Source organism: Macaca fascicularis, chromosome 10 (genome assembly GCF_037993035.2).
Source record: "Macaca fascicularis isolate 582-1 chromosome 10, T2T-MFA8v1.1".
NCBI lineage: Eukaryota > Metazoa > Chordata > Mammalia > Primates > Cercopithecidae > Macaca > Macaca fascicularis.
This window is the reverse complement of record NC_088384.1, coordinates 26449090-26466597: the sequence shown is the minus strand read 5'-3', so window position 1 is coordinate 26466597 and position 17508 is coordinate 26449090. Positions and strand designations below refer to the sequence as shown.

General features: G+C 47.3%; 1 protein-coding gene and 1 non-coding gene across 4 annotated transcripts in view; one reads left to right on the top strand and one right to left on the bottom strand.

Annotated features, from left to right (window-relative positions):
* SGSM1 (small G protein signaling modulator 1) overlaps positions 1-17508 on the bottom strand; it is a 120482-nt gene that overhangs the window by 22847 nt on the left and 80127 nt on the right. For all 3 annotated transcript variants that reach the window (XM_005567744.5, XM_005567746.5, XM_065522345.2), the window contains 4 exons: positions 11975-12157; positions 10006-10074; positions 6413-7000; positions 1161-1285 (listed from right to left, as the gene is read on the bottom strand). In XM_005567744.5, coding sequence (XP_005567801.2) covers positions 1161-1285; positions 6413-7000; positions 10006-10074; positions 11975-12157 — 965 coding nt within the window. The remainder of the gene's footprint in view (positions 1-1160; positions 1286-6412; positions 7001-10005; positions 10075-11974; positions 12158-17508) is intronic.
* Positions 1902-1972, top strand: LOC123567351 (small nucleolar RNA SNORD56). The gene has a single exon (XR_006690266.1). It is a non-coding gene; the product is annotated as a small nucleolar RNA SNORD56 (small nucleolar RNA).

Sequence of the window (17508 nt, the reverse complement as noted above, 5' to 3'; positions counted from 1 at the left end):
CAGAGATGAAGGGAGAAGTTTCTCTTTCTATCTTACAACCTTCTAATTTCTTTGATTTAGGTTTTTGTTTTGTTTTGAGACAGGGTGTCATTCTGTTGCCCAGGCTGGAGTGCCGTGGTATGATCACAGTTCATTGTTCCTCAACCTCCCAGGTTCAAGCCATCCTGCTGCCTCAGCTTCCCAAAGTAGCTATGACTATAGGCGCACACCATCATGCCTGGCTAATTTATTAAAACTTTTGTAGAGATGGGGTCTTGTTATGTTGCCCAGACTGGTCTCAAACTCTTGGCCTCAAGCGATCCTCCTGCCTTGGCCTCCCAAAGTGCTGGGTTTAGAGTTGTCAGTGATTTAGATTTTTAACAAGCATGGGTTACTTTCATATTTTAAGAAATACCAATAGTAATTTTTTATTATTTTTATTACTTTTTAAGAGATGGGGTCTCCCTCTGTCACCCCGGCTGGAGTACAATGATGCAATCATAGCTAACTGCAACCCTCTAACCTCTGGGCTCAAGCTACCCTCCTGCCTCCACCTCCCAAGTATCTAGGACTACAAGTGCATACCACTATGTCCAGCTAAATGTTAAGTTGAAAAAAATTATTTTGTAGTGACAGGGTCTCACTATGTTGCCAGGCCAGTCTCTACTTTTTTGAAGTCTGTGAGGAACTCAAGTGGTCTCAAGTGATCCTCCCACGTCAGCTTCCCAAAGCGCTGGGATTACAGGAATAATATCTTTTTAGTGAACAGTAATAAACAGTCTTAGATCTTGGCTTCAAGAAAAACAGAAGAAGAACAGATTCTACAGCCAGAGAGGCGTGGCTATGAGTTCCCGCTCAGCCACTGCCCGATGCCCACTCAGCAATGAGGCTCTTCTGGAGCCTCCACATCGTCACCTATAAAAGGGGTTAATACCTCGTAGGGTTGAGGAGTAAGTGAGCGATGACAGTATAGGCCTCAGGACAGTGGCTGGTATACAGTAAGTGCTTAATAAATGCTCTATATTATTGTTGTTAAATTGTCACTGTGAGCTAAGTAAGATTCCACGTGAGTACGATGCCAGCTTCAGAAGCTGAAATAACTTCTAGGTGGGCCCCCTATGTCCCCCATTTCACCCATCCCCCCTCCCCATCCCCTAGATCCCCTCGCTGCTCCCAGCCACCTGCACATGATGTTACGCAGCTTCTCCAAGTTGGCGGGAGTGAAGTACCAGTAGTTGCGGTCACACCTCTGCACATCCTTCTCGATGCGGTGCAGGTTCACCGTGTACAGGTCCAGCAGCTCTGGCTATAGGCCACCGGGGCGGGGGGTAGGGGGAAGAGATGAAAAATTACATCTGAGTCCCCACTGGGAAGCAGCAATCCTATCTCCTCCTCCTAAACCTCTCCTGTTGTCACTGAAAATACATCTCCTACCTGGACCAGCCAGGTGTTTGATTTTGTTTTTGTTTTCCGGGAGGGTGTCTTTAATTTGCAGGATGGACATTCTCCCTCAGAGAGTTACAACTATAGCTGGAAGTGAACCTCTCCCTGCTGAAAACTGGACAAGGAGAATGAAGAACTGAACAGAGGTCAAATTCTGGTAACAAACCAGCCTGGCTGCTTGAACAATTAGCTTAATTTCAAAATGGCTCAATGATATGGCAAGAAAATAAGAAACATTTAAGGACCAAAAACTAACCCAGAAATGTGAGAAAACACTAAAGCTGGCCTCTGCCTTAAGGAAAGCTAGTCAAGTGGGAAAATTTAAGCTTAGATTTAATTGTTTTATGCTCCCCCACCCAAGCTGAAGATCTAATAAGAGACCTTCCTACAGGAAGGTAGGACCCCAAAGAGTCACACTCTCAGCAAGGAAAAACTAGAAAAACCCACTAATATTTTGGGATCTCAAAACAATTGCCTGTCCACAGTGACAGCAGTATTTTTCATCCACAGTAGTTCACCTTATGAATGTTGACACTTTGGGTCTGAGTGAAACAGCAACGATACCTGACTGCTTATACCTTGATCATAGTCATTAAATTAAATGTAAATGTTATCTCCCTGGATAATTAAGAGCCACAAATCAGGTTTGTTTTTTTTTTTTTTTTTTTTTGAGACGGAGTCTCGCTCTGTCACCCAGGCTGGAGTGCAGTGGCCGGATCTCAGCTCACTGTAAACTCCGTCTCCCAGGTTTACGCCATTCTCCTGCCTCAGCCTCCTGTGTAGCTGGGACTACAGGCGCCCGCCACCTCGCCCAGCTAGTTTTTTGTATCTTTTAGTAGAGATGGGGTTTCACGTGTTAGCCAGGATGGTCTCGATCTCCTGACCTCGTGATCCGCCCGTCTCGGCCTCCCAAAGTGCTGGGATTACAGGCTTGAGCCACCGCGCCCAGCCTCAGGTTTGTAACTCATGCGGTTTATAACCCAAACTCCCATTACCTGGGTGGTCTGAAAGATCAGAGAACGTAGCTGTCATCTCAAATTTGTTATTTCCCTAGTACTAGAAAGAAGCAAAAGAATACCCCTCTCTTGAGGCATCTACCTTCCACCTGGGTCTTAAATAGTGCAGCAGATAATATCCCAAGAAATATGAGCTCGTGTTCAAAAAAATCACAAAACACTCAGAGAAAGAAGGTGCCCAGAGTGACGGTCAGCACAAATACAAGACAACAGAATCAGAGCCATCAGGGCCTCAGTTGTTAGAGGTATCAGAAACAGATCATAAAATAAGTATGTTTACTGTATTTAAAGAAATAAGGCAGGGCGCCAAGGCTCACGCCTGTAATCCCAGCACTTCGGGAGGCTGAGGTGGGCAGATCACTTGAGGTTGAGAGTTCGAGACCAGCCTGACCAACATGGTGAAAACCCATCTCTATTAAAAACACAAATTTAGCCGGGCATGGGTGTGTACTTGTAATCCCAGCTACTCGGGAGGCTGAGGCAGGAGAATCGCTTGAACCCAGGAGGCGAAGGTTGCGGTGAGCCAAGATCATGCCATTGCACTCCAGCTTGGGCAATAAGAGAGAAACTCTGTCTCAAAAATAAATGAATAAATATATAAATAAATAATAAAAGAAAAGGTTAACAGTAAGAACAAAAGCTGGTGTGCACTGGTTCACGCCTGTCATCCCAACACTCTGGGAGGTCACAGCGGGTAGATCACTTGAGGCCAGTTCAAGACCAGCCTGAGCAACATGGCAAAACCCCGTCTCTATAAAAAATACAAAAAATGGTTGAGCGTGGCGGCTCACACCTGTAATCCCAGCACTTCGGTAGGCCGAGACGGGCGGATCACGAGGTCAGATGGAGACCATGTGGCTAACGCGGTGAAACCCCGTCTCTACTGAAAATACAAAAAACTAGCCAGGCGTGGTGGCGGGCGCCTGTAGTCCCAGCTACTCGGGAGGCTGAGGCAGGAGAATGGCGTGAACCCAGGAGGCGGAGCTTGCAGTGAGCCGAGATCACGCCACTGCACTCCAGCCTGGGCGACAGAACGAGACTCTGTCTCAGAAAAAAAATAAAAATAAAAAAATTAGCCAGGCGTGCTGGGGCTAAAAAAATTAGCCCCAGCTACTTGTGGGGCTGAGGTGGGAGGAAGGATCGCTTGAGTCCAGGAGGTGAAGGCTGCAGTGAGCCATGATTGCGCCACTGCCCTCCAACCGACGGGACAGAAGGAGACTGTCTAAAAAAAGAAAAAAAACAGAACAAGAGACTATATGAAATAATCAAGCAGGTCATTTTATAGCATATTTGAAGAAAGGCCAAATAAAATGTTAAAAAAAATATTAAACACTAGAGACAGGTGACAGAAAATAAAATATTCTGGAAGAGAGAATTGCTCAATTGAAAGGCGATCTGAAGAAACGATCCAGAATTCAGCACAGAAAGACAAAGAAATGATAAAAAAGAGAAGCAAGCCAAGCGCGGTGGCTCATGCCTGTAATCCCGCACTTTGGGAGGCCAGGGCGGGTGGATCACGAGGTCAGGAGATCGAGACCATCCTGGCTAACCCGATGAAACCCCATCTTTACTAAAAATACAAAAAAATTAGCCGGGTGTAGTGGTGGGTGCCTGTAGTCCCAGCTACTTGGGAGGCTGAGGCAAGAGAATGGCGTGAACTCGGGGGGCGGAGGTTGCAGTGAGCCGAGATCGTGCCACTGCACTCCAGCCTGGGAGACAGAGCGAGATTCTGTCTCAATCTAAAAAAAAAAAAAAAAAAGCGAAAAATGTGGAAGTCACTGAGGTACGTGCTTCATCTAAGAGAGTAGATTAAGAAAGAGAAAACATGAGTGACACAAAAGAAAGCTCAAGATCAGGATGGAGGAAGATCGTGAATGATAACGACACATCAGGTGCAGTGGAGTGGAGGGCGTCAGTAGGCTTTTGGGGAGAAGTCCTTGGACACATAGAATAAATGAAAAACCTGGTATGTTTGAATGTCTGAAGATAGATTTAGGAAAGTGGCAAAGACTTCTGGGGGTGAACTCACTTTAAATATGCAGCAAACTAAGAAAAAGAAAACAGGAAAATGAAAACACATCTAGGAAAAACAAATTTTTTACAGGAAAGACAAAAATTAGGATGGTTTACTACACGGCTTACATATTACTCTGTTAAAATGATGCAAGCACTGACATTTACAGTAGATGCATAAAATATTAACACTGTACACATTTTTTTTTTTTTTCGAGATGGAGTCTCGCTCTGTCGTCCAGGCTGGAGTGCAGTGGCCCGATCTCGGCTCACTGCAAGCTCTGCCTCCCGGGTTCATGCCATTCTCCTGCTTCAGCCTCCCGAGTAGCTGGGACTACAGGCGACCACCACCATCCCCGGTTAATTTTTTGTATTTTTAGTAGAGACGGGGTTTCACCGTGTTAGCCAGGATGGTCTCGATCTCCTGACCTCGTGAGCTGCCTGCCTCGGCCTCCCAAAGTGCTGGGATTACAGACGTGAGCCACTGCACCCGGCTAACACTGTACACATTTAACTAAATCATTACATAACTATATTAGAAGGACAGGGATGAGAAGGTGTCACGTGTGGTGAGAGCTGGAAGTCGGGAAGAAATGGGAACTGAACCATCCTCTTTCATAGTGGGAAGTCACTAGAAAATGTCTGAAACTGAAAGAAAGAGAGATCAAGAAGCAGCAATGCCAGTGTGTTAGAGACCTGGGGGCAAACACCAAATAATTTGGGCAGAATAAGTAAAATGATTGCCTCTGTGGAGGGTTAAATAGGGTGAGATGGGGCAGGTATCTTCTGGGTTTTATATCCAGCCTTTTCTGTGTTTCACTCTTTATGGGCTTGCCTATCTTTGAAAGAAATAACAAGTTCTTTAAAAAATAATCATAAATATGATCCTCTCTTTCAGTTGATGGCCTTTGGCTTGGGCTTTCTAGTAAGAAACCAAACTTGAGTATTTACAAAGTATTGGACCTAACTCTAAATCACGATGCTCATGACCAAGGCTGCTGTTGACTGACTGCTTACTATGTGCCAGGCACACAGGACTTTAACTCATTCATTCTGAAAACAACTCAGGAAGAGAAGTAAGACACACACAGAAAAACTCAGGCTCAGAAGAATAAAATGACTTGCTGAAGCTGGGATTTGAACCCAGGGCTGTTGACGACAAAGCCTGCCTTTTTTTTTTCTTTTTTTCTTTCTTTCTTTCTTTTTTTTTGAGACAGAGTCTCACTCTATCACCCAGGCTGGAGTGCAGTGGCTGGATCTCAGCTCACTGAGATCTCCTGCCTCAGCCTCCCGAATAGCTGGGACTACAGGCACCCGCCACCACGCCCAGCTAGTTTTGTATTTTTTTAGTAGAGACGGGGTTTCACCGTGTTAGCCAGGATGGTCTCGATCTCCTGCCTTCGTGATCCGCCCATCTCGGCCTCTCAAAGTGCTGGGATTACAGGCTTGAGCCACCGCGCCCGGCCTTTTCTTTTTGTCTTTTTTTTTTTTTGGGAGACAGAGACTCACTCTGTCGCCCAGGCTGGAGTACAGTCGCATGATCTCGGCTCACTGCAAGCTCTGCTTCCCGGGTTCACCCCATTCTCCTGCCTCGGCCTCCCGAGTAGCTGGGACTACAGGTGCCCACCACCACGCCCAGCTAATTTTTTGTATTTTTAGTGGAGATGGGGTTTCACTGTGTTAGTCAGGATGGTCTCAATCTCCTGACCTCGTGATCCGCCCATCTCAGCCTCCCAAAGTGCTGGGATTACAGGCGTGAGCCACCGTGCCCAGCCCCCATTTTAAAATACTGTATTATCTTCTCTCCCAAATGGGTTTCTACAGTGAATCCTCCATGATGGAAAAAATGCAACGAACCAGAGGTCTGACTCTGGGGTCATTCTGGATAATGGGCTTGTAGTACATCTCACCCTCCTGTAGCTGGAAAAAAGGAAATGGAACGGAGGGTCCTGGTGACTTACAGAGTAGGTGACGCCGCTTGAAGACACAGGGGACACCTCGTTGGCAGAAGTAGCCACAGCCAGAGAAGCCAGGGCAGGGAAGAGACTTTCCATCTCAGGCTCCTCCGAGAGGTTGTCCTCGCTGTCTGCCTGGCCACGTTTCTCTGCCTCGCTGCTCCTCCAGCCCTCCATCACGACATCGTCCTTTTCAGGCAGGGCCACGTCCAGGCTGCCCGTGATGGACATGAACTCGTCCATGCTCTCGTTGGCCAGGAGGTCGCTCTCCAGGCTGTCCTGCACGGCCAGCTCCTCCCGGGGAGCCTCATCCTGGGATGTGGTGGCCTCGCTGCTCTGCCTGTCATCCACGCTGCCATCCCGAGGTCGCAGCACCGGGGGAGTGTTCCGATGGGCATCCAAGACACCGTCTTCTGTGCTCAGACTGGGCTCCGAGTGCTCTGAGAGGCCCGAGGAGAAGTTATGGGAGGAAGGATGACCCGAGTCTGGGGAACAAGTGCCATTCACTAGGTTCCCATTGGGGATCTTGGGCTGTTTCTCCTCCAATCTGCCTTCAGCCTCCACCTGCTCCACCTCATCCACAGACTCAAACACCTGAGGACAAGGTGCACAAAAACAGATGGACCAGCATGTCCACTGCAGCACTACTTACAGCAGCAGACTAAATATCCAACAACAGGTGATCGGCTTAAATATGGATCAAGCATGCACTGGAATACCATACAGTCAGTGAAAAGAGTGAGGCAAAGTAAAGTGTAATGTATGCTCCTATTTGTGACGAATAAGAAAGTGGTCTAGGCTGGGCGTGGTGGCTCACGCCTGCAATCCCAGCACTTTGGGAGGCCGAGGCAGGCAGACTGCTTGAACCCAGGAGTTCGACACCAGCCTGGGCAACATGGTGAAACCCGGTCTCTGCAAAAAATACAAAAAATTAGCCTGGTATGGTGGTGCACACCTGTGGTCTCAGCTACTTAGGGGGCTGAGGTGGGAGAATCACCCGAGCCCGGTGAGTCCAGGCTTCAGTGAGCTGTGATCATGCCACTGCACTCCAGCCTGGGTGATGGGAGTGAGGCCCTGTCTCAAACAACAATAAAAACATATTCTATGCATAGAATAACCCAGAAAGAAACAAGAAAGTAATGCAGTTGAGTCTGTTTGGTTTTGTTTTTTGAGATGGAGTTTCTCTCTTGTTGCCCAGGCTAGAGCGCAGTGGCACAATCTCGACTCACTGCAACCTTCGCCTCCCCAGTTCAAGCGATTCTCCTGCCTCAGCCTCCCAAGTAGCTGGGATTACAGGCGCCCACCACCACACCTGGCTGATTTTTGTATTTTTAGTAGAGACGGGCTTTCACCATGTTGGCCAGGCTGGTCTCGAACTCCTGACCTCAGATGATCCACCCACCTTGGCCTCCCAAAGTGTTGGCATTACAGGTGGGAGCCACCGTGCCCCGCCTGCAGTTGACTCTGAGAAGGGGATACTGGGGAATCAAAATAAGGTGAGACAATAGCTTTTCGTCATATAGACTTTTACCATGTGTACATAATTTTATTTTTATGTATGTATGTATTTATTTAAGATGGAGTCTCGCTCTGTTGCCCAGGCTGGATGGAGTGAAGTGGCATGATCTTGGCTCACTGCAACCTCTGCCTCCTGGGTTCAAGTGATTCTCCTGCTCAGCCTCCCAAGTAGCCGGGATTACAGGCAAGTGCCACCATGCCCAGCTAGTTTTTGTATTTTTAGTAGAGTCAGGGTTTCACCATGTTGGCCAGGCTGGTCTCGAACTGCTGATCTCAGGTTATTCACCTGCCTCAGCCTCCCAAAGTGCTGGGATTACAGGTGTGAGCCACCACGCCCAGCCTCATGTAAACATAATTCTTCTCATTAAAAAAATTAGTTTACACACGGAAAGGCAAAACAAAACAAAAACAAAAAAAGAAACAAAAAAAACCCCTATTACTTTTACACCATGCGGCTGACTACTATGAATCAATTTTTAAAGTTAGATAATACATGAAATACTATGAAAAAAATCTCCAGAATACATTTTAGAGATTTTTTTGTGATTCTTTGTGTCCTTAGGTCATATCAAGGGTACACAGTTAAAGATCATGTTCCAAAGTCACTTGAAATATTTCTTCCCTGCGTGTTTATGTCACCAACTTGATCTATGGTTAGCTTCATGTGTTTCTGTGTTTTCAAAAACCTCTTTTTGATTCAATTGATTTAAATTATGTAAAATATTTACCTAGCTTCAGAGCCAGAACCAGAGGGTTTTTTTAACTCCAAAATCAGAATTAAGAAACAAGGCATATTCAAGGAAATGTAGCTTCTGTCTCTGCCCCTCCTCTCTTGGTAACCATTCTGATTCGTTTCTGGTTTCTCCTTACACTGTTCTCCAAAATGGAAGCAAATACATACAGACATTAATATTGCCTCTTCTTACATAAAAGGTGACAACACACTATGCATGTTTTAGCACTTGGCTTTGTGTGTACATGTGTGTGAGACAGGATCTCTCTCTGTCGCGCAGGCTGGGGTGCAGTGGTGTGATCATGGCTCACTGCAGCCTCAACCTCCTAGGCCCTGGTGATTCTCCCAGCTTAGCCTCCAGAGTAGCTGGGACTACAGGCATGCACCACCATGCCCAACTAATTTTTTTTTGTATTTTTTGTATTTTTTGCAGAGACAGGGTTTGCCATGTTGCCCAGACTGGTCTTGAGCTCCTGGGCTTAAGCTATCTGCCTATCCTGGCCTCCCAAAGTGCTGGGATTGCAAGTGTGAACTACCGTGCCAAGCCAGCATTTTTCTTTAAAAACGGAGTGAGATTGAGTCATCTCTTTTCACTGATTGAAATGGAAAGTTGTTGAACAACATATATGATGGCACTTAAGTACACTTTTTTAAAAACTATCAAACATTGCTATAGATTATCTACATATTTCTGTGTATGTACAGGCATGCAGAAGGTTTTGAAAGGAACACAGCAAACTGATGATAGCGGTGTTATTTCAAAGGAGGGCAGGCAGAGATTAAGGATGATCAAAGCAGACTTTGACTTTCTCTGCAATGTTTTAGTTTTTTGCAGGGGTGATAGATCCATATATTTCTTGCATTACTAAAACAAAAAACAAAAAACAAACAAAAAAAACAATGTTTAATGCTAATATAAAAAGCTAAAACAGGCCGGGCGCGGTGGCTCAAGCCTGTAATCCCAGTACTTTGGGAGGCCGAGGCGGGTGGATCACGAAGTCAGGAGATCGAGACCATCCTGGCTAACATGGTGAAACCCCGTCTCTACTAAAAATACAAAAAACTAGCCGGGCGTGGTGGCGGGCGCCTGTAGTCCCAGCTACTCGGAGGCTGAGGCAGGAGAATGGCGTAAACCCGGGAGGCGGAGCTTGCAGTGAGCCGAGATTGCGCCACTGCACTCCAGCCTGGGTGACACAGCGAGACTCCGTCTCAAAAAAAAAAAAAAAAAAAAAAAAGCTAAAACAAATGAAGCAAAAAGTGACCTACAGGTGACGGACACCCAATCCCCATGACCCCAGGTGGAAGGGAGAGGCGTGGGTGGGAGGGGGCGGGGCCTCCACAAGGTCACCTGTGTGCTGCTGCTGGAGTCGCTGTGCAGGCGGATGTTCTGGTGGCCCGAACTGCAGCTCTGGGAGGACTGAGAGAAGAAAGAGCGGGAGGGAGGGAGGGTGAGGCTGCACCCTTGCCCAGAGTAGGAAGGACTGCTGGGTTGGGAGCCCAGGAAGTCTTGTTTCATCTCTATTCCTAACTTGCACAAGTCCTCCCTCAGAGCATCAGTTTCCTAGCTGTGAAATGAAAGGAGGGGACCACTCCCTGCTTCCTGGAGCCTCTTCAGAGACCACTTTGACCTCTAGGTTCCCACCTCTCACCTCTGCAACTACAGCACCCCGCTTTTTTTTTTTTTTTTTTTTTTGAGACGGAGTCTCACGCTGTTGCCCAGGCTGGAGTGCAGTGGCGCGATCTCGGCTCACTCCAAGCTCCGCCTCCTGGGTTCACGCCATTCTCCTGCCTCAGCCTCCTGAGTAGCTAGGACTACAGGCGCCCGCCACCGCGCCCGGCTAATTTTTTGTATTTTTAGTAGAGACGGGGTTTCACTGTGGTCTCGATCTCCTGACCTTGTGATCCGCCCGCCTCGGCCTCCCAAAGTGCTGGGATTACAGGCTTGAGCCACCGCGCCCGGCCTAGCACCCCGCCTTTAACTGCTCTGTAACTGAGACTTCTTGCTAATATTTCAGTTCAACGCACAGAGTAACTGGTTCTATTAATGGTTCCACATTTTTTTTTAACCTGATCCCTGTATACATGCTTCTGCCCTATAAACTCATAGTCCTTGCCTACTCTAACACTAGACGTGGCCGTGTTGCTTGCTTTTGTCAATGGGATGTTAACACACTTGATTCAGGAGAGGCTTAGAACACCCTTGTGCATTTCTGCTTTCTCTCTGCGGCATCTGCTTTCACCGTGAGAGCATGTCCAGGTTCATTTGCTGGGCAGTGGGGCACGTGGAGCACAGCTGAGTCACCCCAGACAAATAAGAGAGCCCAACCAAGATAAACAAATGTTTTAGTTGACCAGCTACGGACAGCCAGTGACGGAATAAGCCTCACCCAGCCCAGTGAAGAACAGACCTTCCCAGCTGACCCACAGAGTTGTGAGCAAAAATAAATGCTGACTGTTGGAAGTCACTGATTTTTGGTGGTTGTTTGTTACATACAGTTATTATGGCAATTGATGACTGATACAATCACTGGTGAAGGGAATTAACTTTTTTTTGAGAGGGAGTTTCACTCTTGTTGCCCAGGCTGGAGTGCAGTGACGCAATCTCGGCTCACTGCAACCTCCGCCTCCCGGGTTTAAGTGATTCTCCTGCCTTGGCCTCCCAAGTAGCTGGGATTACAGACGGCTGGCTAATTTTTTTGTATTTTTAGCAGAGATGGGGTTTCACCATGTTGACCAAGGCTGGTCTCGAACTCCTGACCTCAGGTGATCCACCTGCCTTGGCCTCCCAAAGTACTGGGATTACAGGAGTGAGCCACCACCCCTAGCCAAGAATTAACTTTTTTTCTGAGCTCCTACTTTGGGCTATTAAACTGGAGGTTCTGGCAGTCTGTCTGTGTCACTGGAACATTCCTGATATCCCAGGATATTCCTGATAGTACCTGTACATAGTAGATACTCAATAAGCATTTGTTGAATCAATGAAAGTCAGGCAGTGTACCAGGCACTTTATATACATCATCTTGTTTGGACTCTACACAAACCTCCTCTACACCTGATTATTCCCATTTTACAGATGCAGAAAACTGAGGCCCAGAAGAAGAGTTACTGGTAGGAAACCCCAGAACTACAAAATGGTGGGACTAGAGTTTGAACTCAGGTTTGATTCCAAAGTCACCCCACACTCTTAAAGAAAAAGCCAGGGGTGAGACTGTCACCAGGCCCCAGATACCCAGCCTTCACCACTTTTAGAACAGCCCAGTGAAGCAGACCCTGACCGTCCCCAGTGCCCATGCTCCCCGAGGCCAGCCGCCCATCACCTCGTTGCTGATGGTTGAGTCCCTGTGCAACATCCGGTGCAGGTGGCTGTCCAGGCTGGCCCCAGATGAGCATTTGGCCAGGGCGGCCGCATGGGACTCCCGCTCCCTCTGCCGCACGATCGCCTCGCAGCCCAGCCACTCGGCCATGGTCTGTGCGTAGCAGGCATGAATCTGCTCGTCCACCTGCCAGGGCAGATGCAATGTCACCTGAGGTGTCAACAAAGGGGCCCATGGGGAGGGCCAGAGCAACCTGGAAGAGAGTGACTCGGACCCATCCAACATTCACGCAGTTAACATCCGGCACATATTAACTGAGCACCTACTATGCTACTCCTAGCACTGGTTAGGCTCTGAAGACACAGAGGGAGCAAGGCTACTTCTTTCTTTATTTCCCTCCTTCCTTTATTCATTCATGCACACATATATACATTTCAACTACTGAGTCCCTACTATGTGCTAGACAGTACACAGGCCCTGGGGATATAAAAGTGAGAAGACTGTTGCCTTTTTTCTTTCTTTTTTTTTTTGAGAAAGAGTATTGCTCTGTCACCAGGCTGGAGCGCAGTGGCGCGATCTCGACTCACTGCAGCCTCCCAGATTCAAGGGATTTTCCTGCCTCAGCCTCCCACATAGCTGGGACTACAGGCATGTGCCACCACGCCCAGCTAACTTTTGTATTTTTTTTTTTTTTAGTAGAGACGAGGTTTCACCATGTTGGCCAGGATGGTCTTGACCTCTTGACCTTGTGATTCGCCCCCTCAGCCTCCCAAAGTGCTGGGATTACAGATGTGAGCCACCGCGCCTGGCCAAAAGTGAGAAGACTGTTTCATTCTTTTTTACTACCTTCCCTCTCTCTTTCCTCATTCATTCATCCATTCATTCACTCATTCATTTAATTTGATAAGTACCTATTACATGCCAGGCACCACTAGCCATATGGAATACAAGATGAGCAAGATGCTAACCTTCCTCCACCCATCCACTCAATCAACGCATGACCTGAGGGCCTCCCATGTGCCCCACATGGGCTACAGGTGCTGAGGATACAATACGAATAAAACCAACCCTCTTCCTTTCCTTACAGCAATGGCCTTACAGAAGGGCCACAGATTCCCAGCTTTTTCCTTGTGGGATTCAACCAAGAGGTGGGGAGCTTCCACTGTCCCTGAGTGACACAGCCCAGGTAACAGGCTCTGCGTCTGCCAGACCTCTGGGCACCATGGGGACAGATAGGCTGACTTAGGTTAAGGAGAGGCAGGAGGGGAAAAGAGAGGGTGGGGAGCTCGACCCTCTCCTATGGTTACTCAGGACTTCGGGAGGGGGACTCAGGTCCATCCTGTCCAAGGGCCTCGCCTGAGCCGCTCCCTCCTGCCCACTTCCCTGAGACTCCTCCAAGCCCTCCCTACCCACCTCCCAATTCCCACTGCCATCCTAGGCCAGGGTTACACCACTTTCACCTAGATGCATGGCCCCAGCAGCCTCCATCCAGGTCTCCGTTGCAGCCGGGCCCCTCCGATTCATGCACCACTTAGCAGTCGTGATCCTTGTTTCCTCTCCAGCCTCCTCTCTCACTGCTGCTTCCACCATCCTAGTCCTGGATGTCTCAGCAACTCACGCCCACCATGCCCTTCCTGCCCCTCTCTAAACCCACGCGGACACACGCCACGTCACGCTGGTCTCCCCTCCAGACCTCTGCCTGTGCTGTCTTCTCTTCCCTTCTTCACCCTCTTGGCCTGAAAAGTAATTCCTTCCGATAATATAGGAACAACCAGCTCCTCCAGGAGTCTCCTCTGACCGCCTTCCCACCTGCCCAGCTTAGGTGCTTCCCATGTGCTCCTGCAGTCCTTGGGGCTGCCTCAATCCCACCAGGGACCACCACAACCCCCACAAAACTGGGATGGACCTCACCTAATGCGCTTCTGCGTCCTCCAGCTCTGAGCATGGGGCTCTGCACATCAGAGTTGTCAGTTACTGACTGCCCAGGAAGCCATCAGGCATGGGTGAAGTGTGGAGGGGCCTCACACCAGTACTGAGATGAACAGACATTTCACTGGCATGGGTCCTTATAATACAGAACTACAGAAACTTTCTGCTTTCAACTCTCCTTCAACTTTTCTGCTTACTCCAGGGAGAAAGGGCCAGTCTGGTGCTCCTGTGCTTCCCACACTTCTCGATACTTTACAATCTCCCCTCCATCCTTTATTTATTTATTTTTTTTAAGATAGGTCTTACTGTGTCACCCAGGCTGAAGTGCAGTGGTGCAATCATAGCTCACTGCAGCCTCCAACTCTTGGGCTCAAGCAATCCTCCCATCTCAGCCTCCTGAGTAGCTAGGACTATAAGCACATGCTACCACGCCCAGCTAGTTTTTAAATTTTTTGTAGAGATGCGGGTCACGCTATTGTGCTCAGGCTGGTCTTGAACTCCTGGCCTCAAGCAATCCTCTTGCCTTGGCCTCCCAAACATAATCTCCCTTTTTAAAAAGAGAGGACAAGCCTTAGGCAGGCTATAACATCTACTTAGAACAGAACTGCACCATTTAGTCTTACTCTATTTTTATAGTTTCCTTCTATTCACGGCCAGTTATACTGGCTTCCTGTTTATGGCAGGGATATAAAATATCTTTTAAAGTAAGTTGTATAAATCTTAAGTGAGTCAATTTAAAGACAAATTTAAGTAAATAATAGTACAAGTGATACAAGAATATGGAGTGTAAAATACCACCAGATTTTAGGCTGGGTGCGGTTGGCTGACGCCTGTAATCCCAGCACTTTGGGAGTCTGAGGTGGGTGGATCACAAGGTCAGGAGTTCAAGACCAGCCTGGCCAACCTAGGGAAACCCCACCTCTACTAAAAATACAAAAAAAAAAAAAAAAAAAAAAAAAAAAACAACTAGCCGGGCGTGGTGGCAGGCGCCTATAGTACCAGCTACTTGGGAGGCTGAGGCAGGAGAATCGCTTGAACCCAGGAGACGGAGGTTGCAGTGAGCTGAGATTGCACCACTGCACTCCAACCTGGGCAACAGATCGAGACTCCGTCTCAAAAAAAAAAAAAATACACAAGCAGATGCAAAACCTGGTGAAATTCTAGTAAGGCCTGCAGTCTAGCTACTTGTATTGTGTCAACGTTAACGCTCTGCTTTTGACAGTATACTTTAGTTACATAAACTGTTACCACTGGGGAAAGCTGGGTGATGGGTATCTGGGACCTCTGTTACTATTTTTGCAGCTTCTTGTGAACTTATAATTACAGATGCTTCTCGACTTATGATGGAGTTATGTCCCAGTAAATGCATCATAAGTTGAAAATATCTTAAGTCAAAAATCCATTTAAGGCCAGGCGCGGTAGCTCATGCCTGTAATTCCAGCATTTTGGGAGGCCGAGGCAGGCAGATAACGAGGTCAGCAGTTCGGGGCCAGCCTGGCCAACATGGTGAAACCCCGTCTCTACTAAAAATACAAAAATTAGCTGGGCGTGGTGGTGGGCACCTGTAATCCCAGCTACTTGGTAGGCTGAGGCAGGACAATCACTTGAACCCGGGAGGCGGAGGTTGCAGTGAACCAAGATTGCGCCACTGCACTCCAGCCTGGGCGACAGAGCAAGACTCCGACAGACAGAGACTCTACCTCAAAAAAAAAAAAAAAAACAAAAAACAGAATATGAAAACATTTAAAATTACACATGTGTTATAATAATCAAGACAGAGTGGTACTGGCAGAAGGATAGATTCACAGATCACCAGAACAGAAGGGATAACCCAGAAACAGACCTACAAGTATGTTCCCAACTGTTTTTTTGTCGTTTTGTTTTTTTGAGACGGGGTCTTGCTCTATTGCCCAGGCTGGAGTGCAGTGGCGTGACTTCGGCTCACTGCAACCTCCACCTCCCAGGTTCAAGCAATTCTCCTGCCTCAGCCTCCTGAGTAGCTGGGACTACAGGCGCCTGCCAACCTGCCCAGCTGATTTTTTTTTTTTTGTATTTTTAGTAGAGACAGGGTTTCGCTATGTTGGTCAGGCTGGTCTTGAATTCCTGACCTCAGGTGATCCACCCGCCTCAGCCTCCCAAAGTGCTGGGATTACAGGCGTGAGCCACCACAGCCAGCCCCAACTGTTTTTGAACAGTGCAAGAGCAATTCAATGGAGGAAGGACATCTTTTCAACAAATGATGCTGGAGCAATTGAAGACCCAAAAGCAAAAAATGAACTTTGACCTAAATGACAGACTGTATATATAAAAAAAAAACCCTCAAAAGATTTTATGTCAAATGTAAAATAGAAAATTTTTAGGATAAATCATAAGAGAAGATCTTCAGGACCTAGGGCTAGGCAAAATTTTCTTTCTTTTTTTTTTTTTTTGAGACGGAGTCTTGCTCTGTCGCCCAGGCTGGGGTGCAGTGGCCAGATCTCAGCTCACTGCAAGCTCCACCTCCCGGGTTTACGCCATTCTCCTGCCTCAGCCTCCTGAGTAGCTGGGACTACAGGCGCCCTCCACCTCGCCCGGCTAGTTTTTTGTATTTTTTAGTAGAGATGGGGTTTCACCGTGTTAGCCAGGATGGTCTCGATCTCCTGACCTCGTGATCCACCCGTCTCGGCCTCCCAAAGTGCTGGGATTACAGGCTTGAGCCATCGCGCCCGGCCAGCAAAATTTTCTTAGACTTGACACCAAAAGCATAATTCACAAAAGGAAAAATTGATAAACTGAGTTTCATTAAAAATTTAAAGATTTGTTTTGCAGAAGACCCTGCTTACAAGATGAAAAGTTACAGACTGGGAGGAAATATTTGGCAATCACCTATCTGAACAAAGGACTGTTATCAGAGTATATAAAGGACTCTCCAACTCCACAGGAAAACAAAACCAAACAATCCAATTAGAAGATTGGCAAAAGACATTAGCAGACATTTCACCAGAGAAGATACACGATGGCAAATAAACACATGAAAAGACCTTCAACTTCACTAGCCGTTTGGGAAGTGCAAATTATAACAATGAAATCTCAATTATCCGTGTCAGGTGGCTGAAATAAAAAATAGTGACAAGACAAAACTCTGGTCAAGATGCAAGTGTGGATCATTCCTATTTTGCTGGTGGACACAGAAAACGGTATAGCCACTGCAGAGGTGTGGAAGTTTATTTTCTCCCCTTAGAGACAGGGTCTCCCCATGTTGCCCAGGCTGCACTAGAACTCCTGAGCTCAAGTGAACCTCTTGCTGGGACTACAGGCATGTGCTACAGTGAAAGTTTGTCAGTTTCATATAAACATGAAACTGAACACGCAACTACTATATGACCCAGCAATTACATTCTTACTCATTTATCCCAGAGAAATGACAATTTATGCTCATACAAAAACTGTACACGAATGTTCATTACAGCTTGATCTGTAACAGCCAAAAAACTAGAAACAACTCAGCTGTCTAGCAACAGGTGCTACAGCCTATCATGGAATACTACTCAGCCATCAAAAGGAATTCACTCTCGATACTCTCAACAACGTGGATGAGGTTTTATGCTGAGTGAAAAAAAGTCAATCCC